Source organism: Lissotriton helveticus, chromosome 5_1 (assembly GCF_964261635.1).
Source record: "Lissotriton helveticus chromosome 5_1, aLisHel1.1, whole genome shotgun sequence".
Classification (NCBI taxonomy): Eukaryota; Metazoa; Chordata; class Amphibia; order Caudata; family Salamandridae; genus Lissotriton; species Lissotriton helveticus.
Genome location: NC_136065.1, coordinates 465,780,417 through 465,804,187, shown reverse-complemented (window position 1 = coordinate 465,804,187; position 23,771 = coordinate 465,780,417). Strand labels below are relative to the sequence as shown.

The window sequence follows — 23,771 nt, the reverse complement described above, 5'->3', positions numbered from 1 at the left end:
TTCCGCGAGTGTTGCGCAAGATGAAATTGGAGAGCTGCCGTCTCCTTCTAATTGCTCCCAGATGGCCTCGTCAATATTGGTTTCAGGAGCTCATGTTGCTGTCACAGGAGCCTCAGATCAAACTTCTACCGGCTCCAACACTACTGTCACGCAACGGGGGTCAGATACTTCACCCAGACCCTCAATCTCTGAAATTGCACGCATGGCTCCTAACTTCTTAGAATTTCACCACCTACAAATTCCTCAAGACTGCCGGGACATCTTGAAGAAAGCACGAGCCCAGAGCACGTTGAAGACTTACCGTCTCAAATGGAAGCGTTTCTGCTCCTGGTGTACTTCAAACGCTTTACACCCTATCGAAGCTCAAATGGAAACAATTCTGCCTTATCTTTTACATTTGGCTCGCTCCGGTCTTTCATTCTCGTCCATAAAGGTCCATTTAGCGGCTTTATCCAGGTTCAGGAAGGTGGCTGACACTCCATCACTATGCTCTTCGTCCCTGATAAAACAATTCATATGGGGACTTTTCCGGACTTATCCTCCAGTTAAACATTCACCACCGGAATGGGAACTCAACACGGTCCTCTCACAGCTGATGAAGCACCCGTTCCAACCGATCCACAAAGCCGACCTCAAATTCTTGACATGGAAGGTCGCCCCTGCTTTTAGCCCTAACTTCTGCCAGGAGAATAGGAGAAATTCAGGCTTTCACGATCAAAGAACCTTTCTTACATTTTTTTCAAGAGTATGTCACTCTTCGAACGAATCCAACTTTCATACCCAAAGTGCCTTCTCAGTTACATCTGAATGAACCAGTGAAATTGCGGGTTTTCTTCCCAAATCCTACAACCCCAGCGGAAAGAACACTACATTCTTTGGACATTAAACGATGATTAAAGTTTTATCTTCAAAGAACAAAGAACTTCAGAAAGTCAGATCAGCTGTTCGTGGCTTATGGCCAAACTACACTGGGGAAAGCGGTCACTAAAGCCACAATTTCCATATGGATAGCCTCTGCGATCCATTTCTGCCATGTTAAGGCTAACCGACCACTACAAAAGACTGTGAGGTCTCACTCTACAAGGGCTGTAGCAGCGTCTACAGCATTGTTTGCAGGAGTGACGCTAGAGAACATTTGCCGTGCTGCGACATGGAAGAATGTCCACACGTTTCCAAGACATTACTGCCTGCAATCAGCAAATCAAGAGGATGCGGCAGTTGGTCAAGCGGTTTTACGTCACCTGTTTCCATAAGAACATATTCAGGTAACAATGTTTGGTTCATTTTATAATGTGTGTATACTATTCAGTATTTTTGTTGATATAAAAGAAGGGCATGTTTAGCAGATTGCTTGTTTACGCTATGCTAATATTCTTTTTCTGTGGAATACTAGATGACTACTCTTTTGAATTTAGTCATGTTTTTATTAGTAGATCATTTACTTTGCAATTGTTGGTTGTTAAACATAAGTTTATGGGGGTGCACCACAATAAGTCTCCCACCATCCGCAACCGACTTTTGCCTGGCTTACTGCTTGCTATTCTGATTCAGGCATGTGAATCTATGAAAGATACCCCAATACTGGATAAGAAAACAAGTTACTTACCTGTAACTTCAGTTATCCAGTATTGGTGTCTTTCATAGCTTCACATGCACCCACCCTCCTCCCCGGAGAGTCAGTTCTCTAATTTTGGGATACTCATTCCCACTTGGGCTAACGAAAATCTGAGAAGAACTGGCTCTCCACAGAGGGTTCTAGAGGGTGCTGTAAGCTGTTTGGTTGGAACAAAGACTTTGGTCTTTTTAGCATAATGAGGTAGATAGGCTACTACAATCTAGGCCTCAGGCCTTCTCATAGGGCCTACTACTGTAATTTACTTTTGGCACTGCTTTTTTATATACCGTGGGACTCCCACCTCGGCGGCGGGGAATGATTCAGACATGTGAGTCTATGAAAGACACCAATACTGGATAACTGAAGTTACAGGTAAGTAACTTGTTTTCTTCTTGGGCACGCGGAGATTGTTTGCTGAAACTCTAGTTCTGTGCATGGCCGGACACAGCCTTTTCACGCACCTTTTCCTGCCTATATACCATTGCAGTTAATCATTGGGTTGCTTCCCGCGAAATAGTTGGGGTTCCAGGATATTCTTGGGGATTCTTTGGGATAAAGCGGATTCCCTTCTGGGTGACTGGAGAGATCTCAGCTTGGCGAATGTGCCAGCTGAAGGTAGCGTGCCCTGGAGTCAGGCGCGCAACGCCCATTGGGCTCAAAGGGCTTAAGCCCCACCATCGTGTGTCAGCCGGGCTGAGACAGCTTCCTGGCCACACACAGCCGCACCCGAGTTCTTCATAGGTCTTTAAGATACCATTTGCTTGTTAATGAGGCTATGTTGTTCTTTCATACCTTCTTAGAGCCCCTGCATCTTCACTCACCAAGTGCTGGAAGAATTAGACCCCCCCCACATTTTTATAAGGCCCCCACCCAACCCCGAAATTTCACCCTAGTTGCACCTCTGACTGGATTTATGGATTTGTGTTTGAAGTGGGCTAAGCCCCACACACACGAGGAAAGGAAATGAGCACCAGTAATTTTGGGTGGTAGGAATATGTAACCATGGACATCTTGAGGATTTTCGGGCCACTGGGCCTGACATAGTTTTGGATTTATGATCTAATTTCAGCTTTTTCGTGCCCACTTTGTCCAGGTCACTGACAGTGGTGCTCAGGCACACTGGTCCAACATCTAAATGTGTTTCCATCTAATATTTAGGGATAGTGATTTTCAATTTTGTAATATAGCGGCAGACCCACTGCCATTTCTCATATGTGAGGGCCTGTTTTGATCTAAAAGGAACTTTTATATGGATGTTGCATGGTGTTGAAAAAAACCCACAACTTTCCTCTGTAGAATGCCTGTATAGACTCCCACATATTACCTTATTAAAAAGAAAGGACATTGTATTTAAAATAATCTTATGTTTCGAAAATCATTCAAGGTCATCAGGACAGGACTGTGTGAAGAATATAGCCGGATCTATCAGGGGCCTCTTGAACGGCTGGGGCCATGCCTTAAAATGTCTTTGCATGTGACACAGTGTAGAGACTGTAATTCCTGGGGGTTGGGAGGGGGTGTTCTGCAGTGATTTGCGTTGTTGTTATGCACGAACATTGTGTGACTTGTTGCTTTCTGCTCCATGAAGTCAATGCCCTACACCTGTGGCAGGAGGCGGCATCCTGAGTGTGTTGTGTGTTGCCCTTAAGCCAAACTGCGTAGTGATGAGGTTACAGTTCTCCCCCTGGATGGTGGTGTGATCCTCTTGTGGGGCGGGTATTGTGTTTTGTTGCTCTTCTGCACGCTGGCTGTGTGGTGTTGTCACAGCACGTTCCCTAGGATTGGCAGGCACTAATGATTGTAACAAAGAAGTATGCAGTTCTTTTAAACAAAGTCACAAAAAGAGAGTATATGTTTAGTCGGTCTGGAGTCCAAAGGAGTGGATGGGAGTCTGCTCCTTTTTGTTTCTGGGGCCCTCGCACACATCCAATTGGGTGTTCTGCTTCATCATCAGGCTTGCTCCTCGTCGGGCCAGCGCTGCAATGCCTGACTGGCACCCATATAGGGGCTCTTTGTTGGATGTCTTTTATTCCAAGCCGTAACTGGGTGTGTGGAGGCCCCAATTCCAAAAGCAGCGGACTCCCATACGCCCCTTTGGACTCTAGACCTATCAAACCTATATTCTTATTTTGTGACTTTGTCTAAAGGAACTGAATACTTATTTGTTACAATTAATACTTTTAAGGGGCTCGTATGTTGGACCTACAAGCTCCCTTAGTTCCCTTTCCTTTGATGATAAGTAAGGCTGCTAATGATGCCTCCTCTCGACTTTACTACAGGACACCGAAGCAATGAAGCGGGCCCTGGCGCTCATCGACTCCAAGATCAATCAGGCTAAGGAGTGGCTCAGAGATCCCAACGCCCAACCAGGTAAGAGCTGTGGTGCCCTGTGGTACTGCTTGAAAGGTTGAGGTGAAAATGTGGGCAGTGAGTGCAGTGTATTGCACCCCATGTACCTTAAGCAGAGACAATGAAAGGCCGTGCTGCCATGAATCCCTTCCTCGGGAAATGTAGGTTGCCTAAAGGAGGTGCTGGACACTAAGCTGCAGTGAAATGCACACCATTACCACCAGAGCTGCTTTTGTGTAGAGTAGATTTACAGTCGAGGAAAACTCTAGATAGTAGCCTGCAAAAGAATAACCAGGCCCAAACTGGTCCAGGGTTTCTTGCGTACCATTTGGGATTAATTAAAGTTTCAACGCATCCCTTTTTGTGCTGTCAGCAGATACATCGCAAGAAGCAGGGCAGCTCTCTGTGCTGCCAAGGTGAGCATCCAATACTTTGTGACACGGTACAGGGCATCAGAATTACATGGAGAGCACCTTGCTTCTGAAAGGGAGATGTAGGATGTAAATCTGCCGTGGAGAGCATTCTAAGTGGTTAAACATTCATTTCAAAGTAGCAAATCCTTCTGCCTGTCTGCATGGCAGTGTGTGTGTGTGTGTGTGTTCTTTTGTGTATAAGCGTGCATATGTATGTATATGTGTGTGTGTGTGTATGTATGTATGTATGTGTATGTATGTGCGCGCACGCACACAAAGGTTCAGATGCCAATGCCTGTATGATTGTATTTTGCAGTTTCGTGGTCTCTGTACAGTGTGTGCCACTTTGAATGTACATGTTTGTCTGCCTTTTTGCCTATAATCCTTTTGTGTATCAGTTCCCCTCTTTTATTTCTTTGAGCATGCATTTGCTCATGTGTTACAGTCTGTTTTGTAGGTAACCATGCCTGTCTCTGTATTAGTTTATTAGTGTCCGCAGATATGTCCAAGTGGCTGTGTTAGTGCCTTTAGCTATTCTCGGTCTATATCTGTCTGTTGTTCGTGTGGAATAATCCTTTTACATACCTGCTTGACGTCATGTTGATAAATCCTTGGTATTTGCACAGCTTAAGTAACAGTTACGATATCCCTTTATTTCTGATCAGGCCAGAAATAAGTAAAACAAAAAAAAGTCTCAACTATTCACCTACCTGTCAACTTCTATAATTCCCCTTATATAGCAGGAAGGCATCAGAATATGAAAAGTCCTGTTTTCCTCCCTCTGTAGCGAATGAAATCTCAGAGGAACTCCCGAGGAGCCTTGCACTTGGAATGTGGGCACATGTATGAATGCTGAAAAGACCCATCTCATATAAACCATTGGGGCTAGAACAGACTGGATGACAGTTGCAGAACCTCAAGGGATTACATGTTCTCTGGGCTCCCCTAGCATACCCCTGAAGCATCTGTGAGCACTTTCCAGCATCCCCCAGCATAACGTGCCACTCGCTGAAACCAGCATTTTCACCCAGCTGACCGCAGACCTCCACAAAACCGAATCAGCCTCCAGTCTGTGATGGAAGTATTTAAACATCACACCATGGGCTACTGTAATGCATTGCAATGTTGCACAGATGGAAGATTGTGTGCTATACAATTGCTAACTTTCAATAACACAAACTTGTGCTGCTGGTACTGAGAGATATAGCGCTGCTGGCACTGAGAGATATAGCGCTGCAGAGAATTTGTTGTTGTGTTGCATTCCAAATCCAGAGTTGGATGTGCGATGGCTTTTGTATTTTAGGAGATGCCGGGGAGCAGGCCATCAGACAAATCCTGGACGAAGCTGGTAAAGTGGGAGAGCTGTGTGCAGGACGCGAGCGCAGGGACATCCTTGGAACTTGCAAAACTCTGGGGCAGATGACTGACCAAGTGTCAGACCTCCGAGCTAGGTAAGCAGACTGTAATGGAAAGTCAAGCGTTGTGATCCGAGCGACGTGAAAGGATAGTAATATTGGGCTAAGCGTTGTTAACTTGATATGAAAGGAGCAAAGCTGAAGAGCACATTGCTGTGAACTGATCTAGGCAAATGAAGCGATAATACGGAGGAGAGTGTTGTAGATATAGGTCAAGGGGTTACGTACAACTGGCTGGTTCATGGGACTCACGTTTCATTTTTTGCTTTCTCCCTTCCTTGCCTCTCTGCTGTCAATTCATTCCTTCTCCTCCTCTGTCTGTTCTGCCCAGGGGACAAGGGGCCTCTCCAGCGGCCATGCAGAAAGCTCAACAGATTGCACAAGGGTTGGAAATGCTGACCGCGAAGGTGCAGAACGCAGCTGGAAAGCTGGAGGCCATGACCAACTCCAAACAGGCAATCGCCAAGAAAATCGATGCTGCACAGGTATGGATGCTTTGTGTGAATCTCTGAAGAGAGCTAAAAAAACATTCATGTACCCTGTGAGTGTTATTCGTTTTGTGAACAACAGTCTCCTCATTTATTTGTATTCATTTAATGTACGCTCATACCAGTTAGTTGCCAGCTAAGGTGATGTGGCCAAGACTAACAGGAGATCAATCCAAGGGGCTGTGCTATTCTCCTTGGAGAGAGCATAACAGGATAATCTTCAGCACCTTTATGCACACTGTGTGGTTCCAGTTGAGGGTGTATGAGTTTAATAGGGATGATGCTTGGTAGCTTAAAATCTACCTCTAGAAGGTTTGAGCTTAAAACAAGGGGAATGCTGGCAGATTGATAGAAATTGACGTATCTGTTCAGCTTGTAGCTCTGGATGCTGTCCTCAAGGAGTTTGAGTGCAGCTGCAGACTGCTTTATGAGCAAGGCAGTGCATCTTAAAGTTGATGTGTTGTTTCCTTGTTAGCCAATGTTGGGATTTGAGCACTGGGGTGATGTGGCCTATGTTACATTTCTTATAGTGCACGCTAGCATAATCCAAGCAGTCTCTGGTGCTGATAGATTGACCTAGAATAGGTGCAGAGAGAGAGAGGCAATGAACCAGAGTTAGTACAAGAGGGTAGAATAGACTTACTGGGATAAATGATGTCTTAACCTACATTTGAGGAGACAATAGGTTTCTGCAGAATGCTATGTATTTCTACCTTTAATGCCATTGCACCAAGATTTGTTTTAGATTTGCTAAAGCGAGACTTTAGATAAAATGTTAGTAAACCGAGGTGAGACTGAAAATAACCTCAACATTGTATTTTTTGCATTATGAAGCATTGCCAGTAAACAAACCGTTGAGCGTTTCCAGTACTTAAAAAAGTTTTGAAAAGACACAGGATCTACAATCAGTGTTTGAGACTTGCATTAACAAGGGGACGGAAGGCATAACCATTGCAAAAAAATCTTCTCCAACAATCTTGCTCTGAAACTGAATTTAGTTTCTTTCATTGACAGTTTGTTGTCAATTGATTTTTGTGCAAAGCTTGCAGGGGCTTCCTGCAGAGTAGGAAATGCCCCTTCAGTAAAACAAGAGGGCTTTGATCCTCATAGTGCGAGTAGTATCACGAGGGCACACAACTGAAAGCCAGTTGCCAAACCAAAATATACTTAGTAGGATTCTGTGAGCCAAGCTTCTGCGATTCACTAATTTTCCAAGCTTTGTCTCTTTATAGCCAACCCCTTCCTAGACTGGACTAAATCCGAAAAACGTGTAGCATGTACCTCTCGCCCTGTGCATTTTGCAAGCCCAGGAACTTGATAGATGATGTTCTGCTAAGTGTGCTTTTTACCATCCACTGTTCCAGAACTGCCTGAGCCAGAGTAGCTAGGGTTAATAGAAGGTTGGAAACCATAAACATGAAATCCTAATCACACCTTAATGACTTTCAGCACCATTCCTCCCTAAGGCTTAATGGAGTGACCGAAGACCGATTTCCTAAAAATGTAAAATTTGCTTTATGCAGACTATACAGCTGGGGCCGCGAGCTAAAGAGAAATGAATGGATACATTCATAGGTGGTGGGTGAACTAAGCCAGAGGCTTTCTTTCTTTGTGAAGAACATGTGCTACCAGAGGACACCGTGTTCCACAATTTAATATCTTGAGCGTACCTTTACTTACTGGGAGCTGCTTATTTGTGAATTTCAGTGATTGTGTAGTTTGGCCTGATAGCGCACAGTGGTAAGAACAATTGACCAGTGACTGGGTTTTAGAAGAAATAGTGGCATATCCGAGGGAACATTCTGTGCTTAGTGGGTAACGGTTTTGGCTGAGGTAGAGACTTTCTTTGAAAAACACTCGTAAGCTAGTGCATCTTTTCCTGTGATTCTTGACTTCTAGGTCTGCAGAACCTCACTCCATATCAGCACCCCTAGCTCTTACATATGTGGCTTCATTCAAACAAAGAGCCTGTCCGATTCCACCAGTTAAAGCTCCTCATTTCACTTGCTTATTCACTGTCGCCCCTACTGCCAGTTTACCCCACATTCATTTGTTTTGCGTTTCGTACAGCTATATCATCTCATTGTTCAGCCTCTTTTGAGTGCTTTGGAACTCCAAAGCAGGTAAGAGGAGATATGAAGGGAATCTGTGGCATTTAGAACATGGAGTTGGGAGTAAGATAGGGCCAGGAATTAGGGAATTGATGATGAGCAGGTGACAAAGGGGAATGTTTCAAAGTTCAGAGTGATGGAAGAGTTAAGAGTAAACATGGGAGGAGTGCAAAAGGAGGGCCAGGTAACCAGTGAAATCGACCAGGTGTAGGATTGGTGATGAGTGGTTTGCCCAGATTAGTTATTTATTGTGGTGGCTTTTTACAGCTCCAGCTTATTGTTTGTTAACCACATAGCAACACTTCAGAAACCTAAAAGAAAAGGAGAGAATACAGTGTGTTTAGGAAATGTGTAAAGTGAGAGAAAATATAAAGCAAAGGGAATGGCTGGGAGCATTTTATGAAGTGCTAGAGAGCCAGATAAACAAAAGAAAGAGGTTGGAAGTAAGGATGAGAAAAATTGTAGGTGCCATAGAAATTATGAAGGTGCTTGCCAGCACACTTCCAAAAGACTCCTTTCGAGACATCACCCTCAAGAAGAGCACTCAGAAGCAAGGTGAGGTGAGGTTGGAAGCAAAATTGAGATATGAGGATGAGTGGACCTGTAACGTAACCCGGAGAATCCAGTCAAGCACTTCCCTGCATTCACTCTGCCAATTGTGTTCTGTGTTTTCAGATAGGCCCTCAATGTTCCCCTACACAACCCCCTAACACTCTCCCACCCCCGCTGCCAGCCCACAATTGAAGGGCATGTTGGTGGAGAGAAGAGCTGAGGGACTGCCTTCTACATTTGGGTTTCTTCTCCTAGGGCATGGCTAACAGTGTCACCGTCGTCCCCTGGTCCCTCCTCTGCGTGGTCTTTAGACCCATAAGCTTGGTTCTAGGCTGCGTGCCGGACTGTCAGAGTAAGTTAGAATATATGTATATTTAAATGTAAGGAATATTTTATCTGACCCTGCTTCCTTAATGTGATGAGGAAGGGGTTCTGAGTGCAGAGGAGTGGGTTCCAGACATGATAAATTATGATTCATTCACTCATTACACATTTTTGGGAGGATTGATCAATATTGTACACCACACCAGTATCATCTACTAAATTGGGATATTCATAAGCTGCTACTGTAAAATAAATTAAGGCTGTGTCTGTTACATCAATGATTCAGCCCAAGAATGACTGTTGCCTGTTTTAGTGGTTCTTTCATCAGCATATACATGTTACATCTTCCATTGCAAGGGACTCCACTCCAGGGAACATCTCCTAATTTAATCAGCTTATATTTGTTTCTCTTCTCAACAAAGATGCCGATGAGTTTCTGTTTCCTTTCGGAGAAACATGAAGTAAGTTCCTTATGACCAAGTGTTCTGCACCCTAAATTGATGAAATCTTGGCGTTTTAGAATGCAGAGTGCTAAGCATTTCAAGCTTAGGCCTGTAATTCCAAAGTAATCAATACTCGAACAGATCAATGAAGTCAATGATTATTGTACTGGCGCCCCCTTGCTGGGGTTCTGGCATTGACGCCAGGAACTGAAATGAACAAACCCATGAATGAGATGGGAATCCTTTCCAGATTAACTATGACTTAACATATTGAATGTTGAGGCACTTTACAATCAGAAATTATATGCTTAAAAGGGATGATGAACAGATGATTCTGCGTTCTGATTATCTACAGCTTCTATTCATTGTCTAAATCTGTGTTTCTGTTTTAATATATTGGAAACTTGAGCAACATGTTATGATCCGAGATGGTGCCAAAGCAGTTTGAAAAGAACTTGAGGCCTATTCATACACTGTGCATCATTTGCCCGTCTGCCCAGTAATTGCTGCCCTCAACACTTTTTTTCTGCTGACCACCAGGATTAGAACTAGTGCTGGACTGCACCTCTTCAGAGATTTTCCAGGGGTATTTTTCTGGTGCACAGGTGTGTTTCTTTTTTCACAGAACGTGCAGTTATTTTTGCAGTACATTTGCCTCGGCCTTCGTCGCAAAGGCAGCTGCTCTACCTGCTTGGGAGTTGACTCTCAGCCTACTTGGGAGACATAGAGTAAGTGGATAAAAACCATTTGTGGCTGACCTACCTAGGTCTGGATCTGTTGCTTTGGGAGTTTTGCATATGCAAAACACCTGCTAAATCTGCACTCCCTTTGCATGCGTTGCCTGAGGAACAATGCATCACAAAAGACAAATGGGAATAGGTCCAAAGGGAAACTCTCACTTTCATCTTGAGATGTTGGAGATTTAAAATAGGTAAGTGCTGGCCATTTATTGTACCAAGGTCAGCAAAGTCTGCGATGCTCATGCATGAAAGTGTTCCTTCTGCATTGAGTGTCTCTTGTCTACTGCTACTGCACTTAGATTGTTGGTAACAGGATTTTGAGACTGGTTGCACGTAGTCATTGTGCCCATTGTCAGAGAGCAGATAAGGCTCAGAGTCTATCCTTTGAAAAGATCCCATCATAAGTTGTAAACAAGTGTAAAAAGGCCCAGGCCCAGACTCGTATTGGTTCCGCTGGTACGTGTGTACACATACTAGAGCCTTTTTGACCATCATTTCACAAACATGTCCATCTTATGAGCTATCATTTTGCAGTGAGGGCAGTAAAATCCAGGCAAGTAGAGCCTTAAAATTCACAATGCCAAGAAAGGTGTCATTCCTTGCTGTCAACTTCCTTGAAGATTCTTACAAGAAAAGTCTAAAAATACTTCCATCCTTACCAGAAAAAATTAGGATCAGAAGAAAAGGTAGAGCATCAGCAACATCCATTCATGTCTGACCTTCGCATTGGCTGAGCTAACACAGAAGATATGTTGTACATTTTGTAGCTTTCCCATATATTTTCTTTTTGTGGGAGAAAGAGCTCCATGGAAGGGTGCCTATGAATGACTATTTTAGCATTCTCACCTCATTCTGAACATTCCTTTCAAGTGCCCCTGCGCTGCGATGGACATCCCACAGCCAGTGTGCTTCTCGGATTCAGACATAGCACGTCCAGGTGTCTACAAATGTGCCTGTCCACTAATATCTGCCACCTGCCTAAATTAATCTAGTATTGGCGCAGGATCCTTTCAAGATAGTCTTCAGTGCTAAATAACACTGACGAAAGAGCCCACTCGTGCCTTGCAGCCTGCACATTCTGGGGGCAATCTCTTTAGTGTCCCAGCTTGCCCTCCTCTAGAAAAGTGATTGACACTTACCTGAACTTTGCTTCTAAAACCCCCATCCCATTGCAGTTGGTTGAAAGGCTCTGTAAATCTGACACGTTACGCAAATTTGAAATCAAATTTTATCAGCAGTCTGGGCTATATGCCATCCACCCAAAAAAGATCTACTGTCATAAAGCTGGCCTTCTGTGTTTGATAGTTTGCTTGATTATCTTTTGTCAAATGATAGTGCACCATTGGTAAAATACCATCTAAGCCAACCTGAAATTAATAAAAGCAACCCCTTACTCATGTTTTGCTCTCATTAGAGTGCTTTAGAAAGGTATAGCTTTGTCCAGACACCAGCTAACACCCTGTATAAGTCAAAACAATACCCCTTCAGGCATAGAGTGACGCATAAATAATGAAAAAAAAGAAGCTGAGAACTCTGGGTAGTTCTCAAATTTTGGTGGAAAGCAGCTCCAGTATAGAGCTCTCTCAACACCAGCAACACTCTAAATTTGCTCACCTCAAAGGTCTGCTTTTCTATCCTATTCTTGAAGCATAGGATTATCACAGTGCCATCCACGCCGAAATAGAAAGGGACAAAGTCTTTTTCCATTTCTACAGCAACGTCTTTAAGCATAGGATTAGCACAGTTCCATCCATGCTGAGATAGAAAGTGACAACGTTTTTTGCCATTTCTACAACAAGGTCTTTAAGCATAGGATTAGCACAGTGCTATCCATGCCGAGCTGTAAAATGTCCAAAGCCCTTTACCACTCCAGGCACAGTATTACAGCTTTGGATTGGTAAAATATCATCCACACCATACTAAAATGAATGGTTCCATGATTACTTGTTATGGTGTCTTTAAGTTGAGGTGGATGTGTGCAGATATCACCCTTTTATTAATATTTTAGTGGATCGTTAGAAATATAATTCAAATCCTAAAATAAGACAGTAGGCTGTTACTAGGTGGGGTCTTTGTGCTATTGTGTGAGTGAACATACACATATTTAAGATCTCAAACGCAAAAAGACAGTGCATGGAAATATTTTCCGAATTCTTCTTTTATAGAACTGGCTAGCTGACCCGAATGGGGGCCCTGAAGGGGAGGAGAACATCCGAGGTATTCTGGCTGAAGCAAAGAGGATTGCGGACCTGTGCGAGGACCCCAAAGAGAGAGAAGATATCCTGCGATCAATTGGGGAAATAGCCATGCAGACAGCCAAGCTGTCTGATCTAAGGCGACAGTATGTATAATGGTGTCTGCACAACACCCCTCTGCCACCTGCCCCTACATATGTTTGGGATTGCAAACTTCATGGAGCCCAGAGGACCATTTTTTCGGGGGGAGGAAGGGGTGGTTAGAAAAGTGTAGGTGTGATATATACCTCAGAATTTAAAAAGCTATAGGCATTGTTTGTTAAAGAAGACTTTCTCTACGTTACCATGAAATACATTAAATAAAATAATTGTAGACACAGGGCTGAATGTTTTTAATTTAATATGGCATTGCTGTTTTCCAAAAGAGGAACTGCCTTGCATTTTTCTTAGTAGCTGCCATGAAACTATTCTCTCCCTCCAGAAGGTGAGACAGTCTTTCTGAGAAGATGTCAACATTTACTAATTAAGGTCTCTTATCTCAAAGAAGGGTTCGGCCTCTAGACCCTCCCACAAGTGTGGTGTTAATTAACTACACTAAAAAGAAACTTTCTGTTCTGCCTGTCCAACTGATTCATAGTTGCCTAAACGCTTATGTGATCACACTCTGATTTGATTCAATCTTCTGTCTCTGTGCATTGCAACCATACTGCCTTGCTATGCCTGCAGTGCCATCTGTCATTCTGACTTCAGTCGAGCCACAATGGATGGATCATGTCCTTAAAAGGAAAAAAATAATGAATGCAGTGTTTTTCCACACATTTTAACTTTGCACCATGACATTTGTGTGCTTTGCTACAATGCACGCCTGAGTCTCATGTTATTAAAGCATTTTTGTGTTTCTATTTTAAATTTTTCAGGGGAAAAGGAGACTCTCCAGAAGCTCGAGCTTTAGCCAAGCAAATTGCCACTTCCCTGCAAAATCTACAGTCTAAGACCAACAGGGCTGTAGCTAACAGCCGTCCTGCCAAAGCGGCTGTCAACCTTGAGGGCAAAATTGAGCAGGCTCAGCGATGGATCGACAACCCCAGCATTGAAGACCGTGGAGTGGGTGAGAAACCAAGGATGGGGGACTGGCCACTAACATTGCAGAAATTATGCCAGGATTGTGGAAAGGATGGGTGTACCGTAGAGAAGGCTTGGTTCGAGGCATGTGGGCTGCTGAATTCATATCTGTGCATAGATCGCCACCTAGTGTTGGGTCCGGATGATTGCACATTGTTGTCCTGGAAGAGTCTTCGAAGTATCACGAGATAGGTGGCTCCTCCCCTGGACTACAGTGCGCATGGGCATCCTCTCCATCCTCAGATTGTTTTTTTCTGCCATTGGGTTCGGATGTATTTTCCTTTACTCGAAGTTCGGAATCTAAACAAACTTTTCTAAGAGGCCAAAAGGCCTTCGGTCTCGTCGGTATTGTTTACGATCGGTGCCGACAGCTTTATTTACAGTTTATTCAACTCGGGACGTCGAATCGGGCCGCGGGCCTTCTCGACGTCAAAGGGACCAGTCGTCGATGGAACGAAGTCCATTCAAAAGATGCCCTCTTTGTAATTCGAAATACCCACATATAGATAAACACCCTGTATGTAACATGTGTTTATCTCCGGAACATAATGAATCCGACTGCCTAGCCTGTGCCCAATTCCGATCCAAAAAGACACTTCGGACTCGACGGGCCGCGAGGTTAATCATGCAGAAAACAGCGCCGGAGCCGGAAAATATCTTTGACGATGAAGACGATCTCGCCGAAGCTGAAGAATCAGATCAACAGTCGGATCAAGATTCGGAGCATGACTCCAACTACTATATCGACGAAGAAGAAGACATCGTCGAGGTAGGAGACGACGAACAAGGGATCGGAGCCGTCGAAGACGACTCCAGTGATGAAACGGGGCCAACCGTGAGTACGACGCCCCAAACATACACTTCTATGGTTCCACAGGCTCAGGTCGAGGCATCGCCAGAAGGCCTTAGCCAAGATCTCGAAACCCATTCTATAGCCCCGCGATACAGCTCGGCTAAGAATATTAGAAAAGAGCCATCGGATCAACGTAATCCTAAATTGTTGATATCGGAACCGAAAGTTATGGAACCAAAAACAAAACCGAAACTGATAGACTACACGGTCTTCGGACCAAACTACGTCGATCCATCGGAGTCGAACCCAAAGAAGATCATCGACAATACGGTCTTTGGACCAAACTATGTCGATCCATCGGAGTCGAACACAAGGGTCGTCGAGCTGAAGGCCAGCGCACCTATATCCACTCCAAAACAAAAAGCCGTCGAACCTTTAAGATCGGCGCCGACAGCCGACAACACAAAAAAGGGGCTCGATTCGAAGAAGGTTGTCGAACCCAAACAGAGAGTCGACAAACCAATGGCTGTGCAACCAAAAACGATCGAGCCGAACAAAATCGACCCGAAGAAGGCCATCGAGCCGAGACAAAAAAACATCGGTCCAAAACCACAGGTTACGAAGACGCTACAAGGTCAGAGAGGTGCTATCGACCCGACGAAAAACGTCGAAACGATAAAAACATCGGCTCCGAAGAAACAGGCACAACCTAAAAAGACTGTTGTAACTCCGAGGGATCTCGGACAGATCAAGTTCGGCCGACCAACTTCCTCTAAAACTAAGGCGGTCGACCCGAAAAGCGGTATCGAACCGAAACAAACAAAACAAAAGACATTGGGGAAAAACGCCAAGAACTACTGAGCAGGAGATCTTATATCCAGACCCCTCATCAGAAGAACAGTCAAAACTTTACATTGACCCTAATTCTGGCAAAGTCACTCTCTACAAAAGAAAAATAAGACCAGAAACTGAGAAAGAGACTTGTATCATCCCACTCAAAAAGAAAAGGGACTGTGCTACTTCACCTATTCTATTTGAGACTATCAAACCAACTAGGCCTGACACGTACATATACACCCACACACTCAGATGAAGAGGTGGATGATGAATATAATGAGGAATACAATTACCCAGTAGACCATGACCAAGACAGTCAAGCTCAACCATGGGTTGACCCAGTACATCCTGGTGACTCTCAACCCATTCCAGACACACCTGCATACCTTGCTAGGCCTTCTCCTACAGAGGATACAGCTGCTTTTAATGCACTAATAGATAGGGCAGCCCTCCATCACAATGTAGAAATGCATGCAGACCCCATTGAGGAAGATTTCCTCTTTGACACCTTTTGCCACATCAGAAAGATCTGTCAATACACTACCTATGTTAAAAGGGGTACTTAAACATGCAGGTGACATATTTAAGGAAACAACTAGGGCACGGGTCGTTAACCCCAGAATAGAGAGGAAATACAGGCCAGCACCAGTAGACCCCACATATATTAAGGGACAACTGCCTTTGGTATCCAATGCATGAAAACGTGCAAACTCTCAAACAACTGGAGATGCTCCACCTCCCGACAAAGAATCAAAGATCTTTGAGGCATCAGGGAAAAGGGTAGCTGCTCAAGCAGCTAACATATGGCGAATATCTAATACGCAAGCCCTGTTAGCTAGGTACGACAGGGCACACTATGACACCTTAGAGACACTTCTCCAGTATTTACCTGAACCTTACAAGGAACAGGCTGAAGACCTAGTACAGGAGGGAAAGTTAATAACTAACGCCTCCATTAAATGTGCCCTAGACGTGGCAGATACAGCGGCCAGATCTGTTAACACCAGTGTTATGCTCAGGAGACATGCGTGGCTTCCCATTTCAGGTTTCAAAAATGAAGTCCAGTCTACTTTATTAAACCAGCCAATAAATCCTGACTATTTATTTGGTCCAGTGGTAGATACAATCCTGGACAAAATGAAAAAAGACACTGAGACGGCTAACTCTATGGGAGCCTTACAGTCCCAACAACATAGAGGCTCCTTTCGTCGCTCCAATTACAGAGGTGCTGCACGGGGTAACTCATCACAGCAGACCACAAACTACAAAGGGAATACGCAAACCACCTACAATAAAAACAATAGAGGTGGATACCGCGGCAATAACAACAAAGGCAGAGGACGAGGGAATAATACCACCAGATCCTCTACCAACACAAAACAGTGACTTCTTAGCATTACGCCCAGACCATACAACACCAGTCGGGGGACGATTACAGCAGTTCCTACCAGTCTGGCAAAACATCACTACAGACAAGTGGGTAAGGCAAATTATCCAGGATGGCTATTGCCTAGAGCTTACCTCCACACCACCCAACATACCACCAAGACACCGTCCTATGTCTGTAGAGCACCTAAACTTATTGCAGCAAGAAGTCCTCAGCATGCTGCAAAAAGGGGCCATAGAACTTGTACCATTAGAACATCAAGGTACAGGGGTATACTCACTATACTTCCTCATTCCCAAAAAGGACGGGTCTCTCAGACCAATATTGGACCTCAGGCCCCTAAATCAATACATTTTATCAGAGCATTTTCATATGCTCACCCTACAACAAGTCCTACCACTGCTGCAACAAGGAGACTTCCTCGCTACTTTGGACGTCAAAGACGCATACTTCCATATACCGATACATCCTGCTCACAGGAAATATCTCGGGTTCACAATACTAAATCAACATTACCAATTCAAAGTCCTTCCATTTGGTGTGACAACAGCCCCGAGGGTGTTCACAAAATGCCTAGCGACAGTTGCTGCACATTTAAGAAGACAACATATTCACGTCCATCCGTACCTGGACGACTGGCTAATACAAGCAAAGTCAGCCCAGCAATGTGCCAGCCACATGTCCCAAACCATTCACCTCCTGCACAGTCTAGGCTTCACGTTGAACTACCCAAAATATCACCTTCAGCCATCCCATATACAGCAGTACCTGGGAGCAACAATAGATACTCTAGCAGCAAAAGCATACCCAAACACTGCAAAAATCAACAGTATGCAACTGCTGATCCAAAAGTTCAAGCCCCAACACTCGCTCTCTGCCCGAGTGTTTATGCAACTCATAGGCATGATGGCTTCGTGCATCTTCATAGTCCCTCACGCAAGACTACATATGCGTCCGCTACAAGAATGCTTAGCACGGCAGTGGAACCAGGATCAAGGACCTAGTGTTGGTGACCAGTCGTGCATACAGCTCTCTGCATTGGTGGAATCCACAAAACCGTTGCAAGGGGCGACTGTTCCAAGAGCCTGTACCACAAATAGTGTTGACAACGGACGCATCCCTGATAGGATGGGGAGCCCATGTCCTTCAGTACACAGTGCAGGGCCTATGGACAACACAACAAAGGAAAATGCACATCAACTTGCTAGAGATGGCAATTTTTCTGTCAATGAAGGCGTTTTAAGTTCATTTATGCAACAAGACTGTGTAGATCCGGACGGACAACATGACAGCAATGTACTACATACAGAAACAGGGAGGAACACACTCTCCACAGCTATCACATCTAGCCCAAAGCATATGGAAGTGGGCCATTCAAAGAAACATTTTTCTCATGGCGGAACACCTCCCAGGCAAGGACAACCAAATAGCGGATCTGCTCAGCAGACACAGCCAACAAATGCACGAGTGGGAGATTCATCCCACAGTGCTACAACCATACTTCCAACAGTGGGGACAACCAGAGATAGACCTGTTCGCCACAAAGGAAAATGCAAAATGCCAGTACTTTGCCGCCAGGTTTCCACATCCGCAGTCGCAGGGCAATGCGATATGGATGAACTGGTCAGGCAAATTTGCGTACGCTTTCCCCCCAGCACCGTTAATACCGCTAGTGGCACGCAAACTACGCCAGCATTCACTGACACTAATCCTGGTTGCTCCAACATGGGCGAGGCAACCATGGTACATAACTTTCCTAGAACTTTCTGTGTTGCCTCATCAAAGACTGCGGCTAACACCCACTCTTCTCACTCAGAGCCATGGAGACATACAGCACCCAGATCCGCAACAACTGAATCTTGCAATCTGGCTCCTGAAGTCTTAGAGTTTGGGTACCTAAACTTACCTCCTGACTGTATGAACATTATCAAAGAGGCAAGAAAACCTACTACCAGAGCTTGTTACGCTGCAAAGTGGAAGCGCTTTGTCATTTACTGTAATAACAATGACATAAACCCACTAGATGCTTCAACGCAAAATATCATTTGCTATCTTTTGCACCTACATCGTTGCAATCTGGCTTATTCATCTATAAGAATACACTTAGCTGCCATTGCAGCTTATCTTCAAAACAGACAGCATCTTTCGCCGTTTAGAGTACCTGCAATTAAAGCATTCATGGAGGGACTAAAACGAATAATCCCCCAAAACACGCACCTTCACCTGTCTGGAACCTAAACATCGTTTTAACCAGACTAATGGGACCACCATTTGAACCGTTGCATTCATGTGAATTACAATTTTTAACATGGAAGGTGGCTTTTCTTGTAGCAATTACTTCGCTTAGAAGAGTTATCCAGCCGTAAGCCCTAACTATTCAAGAGCCATTCATCCAAATACATGCAAATAGGGTAGTTCTTAGGACAAACCCTAAATTTATGCCCAAAGTGGTATACCATTTTCATATCAATCAATCAATCAATCAAGAAATTTGTATAGCGCGCTACTCACCCAGAGGGTCTCAAGGCGCTTGGGGGAGGGGGGTCCGCTACTGCTCGAACAGCCAGGTCTTGAGTTGCTTCCTGAAGGAGAGGTGGTCTTGGGTACGATGGAGGTGGATGGGGAGGGAGTTCCAAGTCTTGGCTGCCAGGTAGGAGAAGGGTCTTCCTCCCATGGTGGCTCTTCGGATGCGTGGAACCGCGGCGAGGGCAAGGTTGGTCGATCGCTGTTGGCGGGTGGGAGTGTAGAAGGTCAGGCGGTTGTTGGAGTACCTGGGGCCCAGGTCGTGGAGGGCCTTGTGTGCGTGGGTGAGGAGACGGAACGTGATTCTCTTGCTGACGGGGAGCCAGTGCAGGTCTCTCAGGTGTCCGGAGATGTGGCTGTGTCGGGGGACATCCAGGATGAGTCGTGCGGATGCGTTGGAGTCTTTTCTGCAGTTTGGTTGTGGTTCGGTGTAGAGGGTGTTTCTGTAGTCCAGTCGACTGGTGACGAGTGCTTGGGTGACCGTCTTCCTGGTTTCGGGGGGGATCCATCGGAAAATCTTTCGGAGCATGCGTAGGATGTTGAAACACGATGATGAGACGGCGTTGACTTGCCTGGTCATCGAGAGGGAGGAGTCCAGGATGAAGCCCAGGTTGCGTGCATGGTCCGTTGGTTTGGGTGCGCTGCCTAGGGCCGGAGGCCACCAGGAATCGTCCCAGGCAGAGGGTGATGATCCAAGGATGAGGACTTCCGTCTTGTCTGAGTTCAGTTTCAGGCGGTTGTTCTTCATCCACTCGGCTACTTCTTTCATCCCTTCGTGTAGGTTGGTTCCGGCGGTGGCAGGGTCGTTGGTGAGGGAGAGGATCAGCTGGGTGTCGTCGGCGTAGGAGATGATGTTGAGGTTGTGTTGGCGTGCGATGGCTGCGAGGGGGCTCATGTAGACGTTGAAGAGGGTGGGGCTGAGTGATGATCCTTGTGGTACGCCGCAGATGACTTCGGTGGCATTGGATCTGAACGGGGGGAGGCGGACTCTCTGGGTTCTTCCGGCAAGGAACGAGATGATCCACTCCAGTGCCTTCTCTTGGATTCCGATGTTGCTGAGACGTTGTACTAGGGTGCGGTGGCAGACAGTATCGAACGCTGCGGAGAGGTCCAGGAGGATGAGGGCTGCTGTTTCCCCGTTGTCGAGCAGGGTCCGGATGTCGTCGGTGGCTGCGATGAGGGCGGTCTCGGTGCTGTGGTTGGCTCGGAAGCCGGACTGTGAGTGGTCGAGGGATCCGTTCGTCTCGAGGAAGGCGGCAAGCTGACTGTTGACGGTCTTCTCGATGACTTTGGCGGGGAACGGGAGGAGCGAGATGGGGCGGTAGTTCTTGAGGTCGGTGGGGTCTGCTGAAGGTTTCTTCAAGAGGGCGCTGAGTTTGGCATGCTTCCAGCTTTCCGGGAAGGTGGCGGTGTTGAAGGAGCAGTTGATGATGTCCCGGAGTTGGGGTGCGATGACGGAGTCGGCCTTGTTGAAGACGTAGTGGGGGCATGGGTCGGTTGGCGATCCGGAGTGGATGGTGTTCATCGTGCGGATGGTGTCTTCGGTGTTGACAGGGGTCCAGGCGCGTAGGGTGGTGGTGGGGGGCGTTGGTTCTGTGGTTGGGTGCATGGTCTGTTCGCTGAAGCTGTTGTGTATATCGGCGATCTTGCTGTGGAAGAACGAGGCGAGAGAGTCGCAGAGGTCTTGTGAGGGAGTGATGTCGTTGTTACCGGCGCTGGGGTTGGAGAGCTCTTTGACGATGCTGAAGAGTTCCTTGCTGTTGTGTGCGTTGTTGTCTAGTCGGTCCTTGAAGGCTGACTTCTTGGTGGTGTGGATCAGCTGGTGGTGTTTGCGGGTGGCGTGCTTGAGGGCGGTCATGCGTTCTTCTTGGAGTTCTTGAGGTCGTCGTTGAACCAGGAGGCTTTCTTGCTTCCGGGCCTGCTGGGATGGTTTTTCAGGGGTGCGAGGTCATCAGCGCAGTTGGTGATCCACTGTGTGAGGTTGTTGGCTGCTTGTTTGGGGTCCGTTGATCTGGTGGGAGGGTTCTGGTTCAGTGATGTGGTGAGCTGGTCGGTGGTGATCTTGTTCCAGCTCCTGCGGGAAACCTGTTGTGGGCGGTGGTGAGTCGTGGTCTTTCTGAAGCTGAAGTGGACGCAGCTGTGGTCTGTCCAGTGTAGTCCGGTGGAGTGGCTCAAGGAGATGTACTTGCTGGAGGAGAAGATTGGGTCGAGCGTGTGTCCGGCGTAGTGGGTGGGGGTGTTCACCAGTTGCTTGAGTCCAAGGTTGGCGAGGTTCAATCAGACAATAGAACTGCCAGTGTTCTTTCCAAATCCACAGTCAGTACCTGAAAGGGCTCTACACACACTAGATGTCAAAAGAGCTCTTCTATACTACATTGATAGAACTAAGGATTTTATAAAGACTTAACAGTTGTTTGTTGCCTTTTCACCACAACACAAAGGCAACCCCATTTCAAAAACTGGGTTAGCCAGATGGATAGTTAAGTGCATTCAAATATGTTATCTAAAAGCAAAACGCACTTTAACAGTTCCCCCAAGAGCGCATTCTACACGCAAACTAGGGGCATCCATGGCTTTCCTGGGAAACATTCCTCTAGAGGAAATATGTAGCGCAGCCACATGGTCTACCATACATACTTTCACAAAACACTATTGTGTAGATGTACATTCCAAACAGCAAGCAGCTGTAGGACAGGCTGTTCTAAAAACTCTGTTTCAGACTGCTGTAGCTGGCACAGGTAGCCACCGCTAAGGGAGAGACTGCTATACATTCTATGCACAGATATGAATTCAGCAGCCCACATGCCTCGAACGGAATATGCTACTTACCAGTATGCATCTGTTCTTGGCATGTAGGGCTGCTGACATTCCTATCGCCCACCCTCCTCCCCGGTGCCTGACGCAGCTGTAGCATTCATTCTTACTTTCTTGCATGGACATCTCTTACTGTACCATACTCCATCTCTGCCACAATGGCGAAAAACAATCTGAGGATGGAGAGGATGCCCATGAGCACTGTAGTCCAGGGGAGGAGCCACCTATCTCGTGATACTTCGAAGACTCTTCCAGGACAACAATGTGCAATCATCCGGACCCAACACTAGGTGGCCATCTATGCACAGATATGAATGTCAGCAGCCCTACATGCCAAGAACAGATGCATACTTGTAAGTAGCATATTCCTTTTGGTGCTTCTTTTACACCTTCGAGGCCAGTGATCAAGAATCCAGAGTCCCGTATTAAACTAAAAACACAAGAGGGAAAAGATTGTCTATTTTACAAATCTTGTAGCAGAAATAGTTCACAAAAACAAGGTATTTAGTCTTTAGAAGGGAGAACCGATGTTGGGGTGTAAATTCAAAGATGAGGGTGTGTGGCGGGCTGGATGAAAATGCAGGGACACTAGATGGGGTCAAACTGGGTTTTATTGGTCTTAGGATACGTTTCCTGCGTATAGCAAGTCCGTAATAAGGTAGTGGTGGCTCAGTGTTTTTCTCTGGTGACTCACTGCCTCTGGGGGAACTCTTTCCGCATCTTTTCCACTCCAGGATGACGTTGTAGTTGGCAGGGGCTTCCAGAGGTCCGGCGTGAAAGAGAAAAGGGTGAGACTGGATTCAGTCTGGTGCTCAAAATGTGAAACGCGTGAGGGAAGGGTAGTGAGGAGACACACGGTGCACGCTCCTAACAAATAGGTGACGGTGGTGCTCAGGGCAGGGAAATCGGGAGTTCCGGATCAAGGCAATTAAGGCTTCGTGAATCCCTTCCTCCCCGCCCAACCCGAGATACGCGATCGCACCTGTGTGAGCCACGCTTCTCTGAAGCGTGGCTGGGTGAGTCGCAGTGTCATTGGCCTACTGGCTCCAGTAGACTGCAGGTTGATACTCCGGTTGGCTCTCGGTCTGTTCTTTTCTTCTCGCTACGCTTCACCGCTCTCTCTACGCTCTCGAACTCCTCTCCTCCGGTGGTGAAACACACGGAACTCCATCTGCTTCCTGGATTTGAACGTCCTGCGTCCTCCGCGTCATCCGAGGGGGCGGGGCTTGGTGAAAACTCGGCCCAGTTAAAGAAACACGGACCATTGTAGTCTTCTCGTGAATATGGTTTCGGCTCTGTATCCTTCCAGGCTTCAGGCTGCTGAAGAAAGAGAGGGGAGATGGGGTCGTTCATACATTCCCTTGCAACAGGTACGTTCGTACAGTCTTCAGTCCGACCCTCCTCGTCGCACACCACCCCCCCTGGATTCTCCCGATCGGGGAGAGGAAACCTTGAGAGGTAGTCCGCACTGCCGTTCTCCACTCCTTTTTGATGGCACACCATAAAGGAGAACGGTTGGAGGGACAAAAACCACAAAGGACCCTGTGATTATGAGAGATGTTTCGGCTCATCAACTGGAGAGGGGCGTGGTCCGTGTAGAGGGTGAATGGGTGGCCCTCGAGGTAATACCTCAGTTTATCTACAGCCCAT

At 46.1% G+C, this 23,771-nt stretch overlaps 1 protein-coding gene across 2 annotated transcripts in view; it reads left to right on the top strand.

The window, feature by feature from the left end:
* The window catches only part of VCL (vinculin), a 349,916-nt gene that overhangs the window by 178,622 nt on the left and 147,523 nt on the right, over positions 1-23,771 (top strand). For both annotated transcript variants that reach the window (XM_078642750.1, XM_078642749.1), the window contains exons 7-11: positions 3,895-3,985; positions 5,681-5,828; positions 6,124-6,277; positions 12,616-12,791; positions 13,563-13,753. In XM_078642750.1, the coding sequence (XP_078498876.1) occupies positions 3,895-3,985; positions 5,681-5,828; positions 6,124-6,277; positions 12,616-12,791; positions 13,563-13,753 (760 nt within the window). The remainder of the gene's footprint in view (positions 1-3,894; positions 3,986-5,680; positions 5,829-6,123; positions 6,278-12,615; positions 12,792-13,562; positions 13,754-23,771) is intronic.